Below are 966 nucleotides of genomic sequence, written 5' to 3' on the forward strand. Positions count from 1 at the left end.
TGAGAACTGGAACCAACATTTTCATTTCCATTGCTGATGGCAACAAGAAGGTACCATCAGATTAGGCATACCACATCCACCCACCATGAGAGGAACATGGATCTAACACGACGCACATTCTGAAACACTACGGATTTTCCACCGATGAACTCAGCCTAACAGGGATCTACGTATCTGACACGGCGCATGGATATGGATTGCAGCAGCAGCCTATGCCCTCTCGCCACGGATGCGGCGGGCGAGCTGGATGTCCTTGGGCATGATGGTGACGCGCTTGGCGTGGATGGCGCAGAGGTTGGTGTCCTCGAAGAGGCCCACGAGGTAGGCCTCGGCGGCCTCCTGCAGGGCGGAGACGGCGGAGGACTGGAAGCGGAGGTCGGTCTTGAAGTCCTGCGCGATCTCCCTCACCAGCCGCTGGAAGGGCAGCTTGCGGATGAGCAGCTCGGTGCTCTTCTGGTACTTGCGGATCTCCCGGAGCGCGACGGTGCCGGGGCGGAAGCGGTGGGGCTTCTTCACGCCGCCGGTGGCCGGGGCGGACTTGCGGGCGGCCTTGGTCGCCAGCTGCTTCCTCGGCGCCTTGCCGCCGGTGGACTTCCTCGCCGTCTGCTTGGTGCGGGCCATGCCGTCGATGCGCCGGCGCCGGGAGGTTGAGGAGGCTCTGGTGCTTGGGGGTTGGGAGGATTGGAGCGAGGAAGAAGAAGGGGAGGGGGCGGCGTTAAATAGGAGGCACCGGGCGAGCGAGCGAGCGGGTGGGTTTTGGTTTTTCGGGAGGGATGGCGGGCGTGGAGCGTTGGATGCGTGGTGCGTGGACGGCTGCGATCTGGTTTCGAGGGGTGATCCGTGGGAAGGGGGATCGCGTGCTCTGATTGGCTGAAGAGGTGTCAGCCGGATGGTGGATGGAGGCGCCCCAGATGGACTGAAATGTCTTTGGAGGAAGGCCGGTGCGACCATGTGCGACCCAAGGAA

At 62.6% G+C, this 966-nt stretch overlaps 1 protein-coding gene across 1 annotated transcript; it reads right to left on the bottom strand.

Annotated features, from left to right (window-relative positions):
* On the bottom strand, positions 1-695 carry LOC125515824 (histone H3.2). Its single transcript, XM_048681325.1, has one exon. The coding sequence runs from the start codon at positions 619-621 to the stop codon at positions 211-213; it is 411 nt and encodes a 136-aa protein (XP_048537282.1). The 5' UTR covers positions 622-695; the 3' UTR covers positions 1-210.
* Between the last annotated feature and the right edge of the window lie 271 nt (positions 696-966).

The sequence above is a fragment of the Triticum urartu genome, chromosome 6 (assembly GCF_003073215.2).
Source record: "Triticum urartu cultivar G1812 chromosome 6, Tu2.1, whole genome shotgun sequence".
Lineage (NCBI taxonomy): Eukaryota > Viridiplantae > Streptophyta > Magnoliopsida > Poales > Poaceae > Triticum > Triticum urartu.

Excerpts from the sequence above, each read along its gene's own strand:
- LOC125515824 (XM_048681325.1), bottom strand. The coding sequence starts at position 621 with ATGGCCCGCACCAAGCAGACGGCGAGGAAGTCCACCGGCGGCAAGGCG.